The following is a 2,522-nucleotide window of genomic DNA, read 5'->3' on the forward strand; positions in this document are numbered from 1 at the left end:
CTGGGTCTCTGCCATGGTGCAGGCTCCGCTGCAGAGCCCGGCTCTGCCCCCACAGGAGCACTTGGCAGCGTGGCCTCCACTTCCAGGCTGAGCCAGTGCGCCAGCAGCAGCGGGGGTGGGTGGGGGCGGAGAGCATCTGCATTTCCCCTGCAGCCCCCGGAGGCAGGTGCTGGCAGGGCCCGTCGGGCACTGCGCTGCTGCGTCCTGCCCGGGATGAAATCTGATGAGTGCAGCCATCAGTTCCCGGCGGACGTGGCGCGGAGCCCAGCCCAGCGGATGCTGCAACCGGTCTCTGCAGAGCTGATGGAGTGCAGCAGGGAAGCCGCAGCTGAGCGGCAGCCAGCAGGGTTTGCTGGCAGGGTGGGGCGGCTGCGCGGGGCCGAGAGCCAGGCCAGGTGTCTTCGGGGCAGCCAGGAGCTGCTGTGCTGGGCCCGCGGCCCTGGTCCAGGCGCTGCTCACCTGGGCAATTGCTCCATCACGTGTCTGCCCTGCACAAGTGCCCCCAGCAGGTGCCTTGCTACCCACAGGGCCCATGCTCACTTGGGCCTGCTTGTGCCCGCAGCTGGGCCCTCGCCACGCTGGGCTTTGCCTGCCACTTGCCAAACCTGCTCCTGGGGGGAGGGGACCTGGACAGGCTCCAGCGCTGGCGATACTGACTGATGTTGGTCTCTGCTCCCGCGCCCGCAGCGCCCCCCAGCCTGGGCATGGAGGTCATGGCACCCGTCACCGTCAACGCGCTCAACGGCTCCTCCGTGCGCCTCCCCTGCACCTTCAACTCCTGCTACAAGGTGGAGAACAAGCAGTTCTCCCTCAACTGGACGTACCAGGTCTGCGACAACTGCACCGAGGAGCTGGTGAGCACCAGGCTGGGGCCAGGGCCAGGATGGGGGCACACGTGCTGGGAAGGGAAGGGAAAGGAAGGGGAACGTGCCCCTCTCCCAGGAATTGGCAGAGGCTGCGCTGGCTGAACACAAGGCAGAGGGCTCAGGCTGGGGACAGGCTGGGGAGGGAGGACCCGGGCCTGCGCTGCATGCCCAGCGGTGCCACGGGGCTCTGAAGTGGGCCCAAGTGCAGGCGGGAGTCCAGGCCTGCGTCACCCTCTGCCTGGCCATGCCTACAGCCCTTGCTCCAGCCCTGGCCCGGGCGCAGGGGCGAGCCCCCTCGCATTGCCCCGCATGGCTGAGCTTGCAGGGGCCCCATGGGAGTGTCGGGGCTGCCAGGCCAGGCGAGCTGGGCTGGCTCACGCTGCTCATGCCACACGTGCAGGGAGCCACGGCACGGTCTCTCCTGCCCCCGGGGTGCCCTGGGGGCCAGGCCGTCAGCATCTCCCCCCTGCCCCGCTCTGCCCTGCCCAGTTCCTGCAGTTCCGGTTGAAGATCATGAACAAGCAGCTGGACCGCTTTGGGGACCGGGTGCAGTTCACCGGGAACCCTAGCAAGTACGACGTGTCCTTCACCCTGCGGGATGTGCAGCTCGAGGACGAGGGCACCTACAACTGCTACGTGCTGAACCCCCCGGACCGGAACCGGGGCCACGGCCGCATCCAGCTGAAGGTCCTCACCGAAGGTCAGTGCGTGGCCCGCGGGGAGCCGAGAGCCCTCCAGGTCACAGGGTCCTTCCTGGCTGGCTGCTTTGGCGCTTCCCACCAAGGAAGCAGCTGCCCTGAGCAGCCGCCCGTCTACCTGAGAGAGCCAGGTGCTCGCGGCGCGGTCCCAGGCACCCTTTGCCTGGCGCACAGGTCTGGGAAGCAGCAGGATTTCCCTGCGGGGCTCTCCCAGGGTCTTCAGGCCCTGCTTCCCACAGCTCCAGCCCTGGCTGCCATCTGTAGCCCCTCCGTGGGGCCTGGCATGGATCCCCCTTGCAGAGTCCCACCTAGGGCGGCGCAGGGCTGGGCCCTGCCCACCTGGGGCCTGGGGCACCGGCGGAGCTGCCCCGTCTCTGCACACCCAGCCTTACGCAGCCTCCCCTGGCCCCGCAGAGCCCCCAAAGCGCGACTCAACGGTGGCCGTCATCGTGGGTGCCTCCGTGGGCGGCTTCCTGGCCGTGGTGATCCTGGTGCTGGTGATTGTCAAGTGCGTGCGGAGGAAAAAGCAGCAGCGGCTCAACACAGACGACCAGAAGACGGAGGAGGAGGGCAAGACCGACGGCGAAGGCAACCCGGATGAGGGCACCAAGTAGCTGCCCGCCCCACTTGCCCCTGTACAGCGTGACCCCTTGATGTGCTTCCCGAGCAAGGATGTCTGTCTCCCCAGAACTGCCCAGCACCCCTCCATCTCCCGGACCCCCCAGGACTCCCGGTGCCAGCAGGGCGTGGTGAGGCGCGTGCCGCGCGGGGGCAGAGCAGCGAGCTGCTGCGGGGGCGCTGGGCAGGGTGGGGAGCTCGGCTGAGCGCCATGAGCCCGCCCTGCGCCAGGCCCGGGGCAGCCGGTGCCCAGCTCTTGCCACGAAGCAGGAGGGGTCTGAGTACCCCCGGGCAGGGCCTGTGGAGAGGCTGTGGCCTGGCGGGGAGCAGGGGCAACGCC

General features: G+C 69.0%; 1 protein-coding gene across 1 annotated transcript in view; it reads left to right on the plus strand.

Moving 5' to 3' along the window:
- Positions 1-2,213, plus strand: part of SCN2B (sodium voltage-gated channel beta subunit 2) — a 5,278-nt gene extending 3,065 nt beyond the window's left edge. Inside the window, exons 2-4 of the mRNA XM_006037367.3 lie at positions 688-854; positions 1,356-1,566; positions 1,979-2,213. Of these exons, the coding sequence (XP_006037429.1) occupies positions 688-854; positions 1,356-1,566; positions 1,979-2,178 (578 nt within the window). The 3' untranslated portion in view covers positions 2,179-2,213. The remainder of the gene's footprint in view (positions 1-687; positions 855-1,355; positions 1,567-1,978) is intronic.
- Positions 2,214-2,522: the final 309 nt, after the last annotated feature.

This window comes from Alligator sinensis, unplaced genomic scaffold (genome assembly GCF_000455745.1).
Source record: "Alligator sinensis unplaced genomic scaffold, ASM45574v1 scaffold2249_1, whole genome shotgun sequence".
In the NCBI taxonomy this organism is placed as follows: Eukaryota; Metazoa; Chordata; order Crocodylia; family Alligatoridae; genus Alligator; species Alligator sinensis.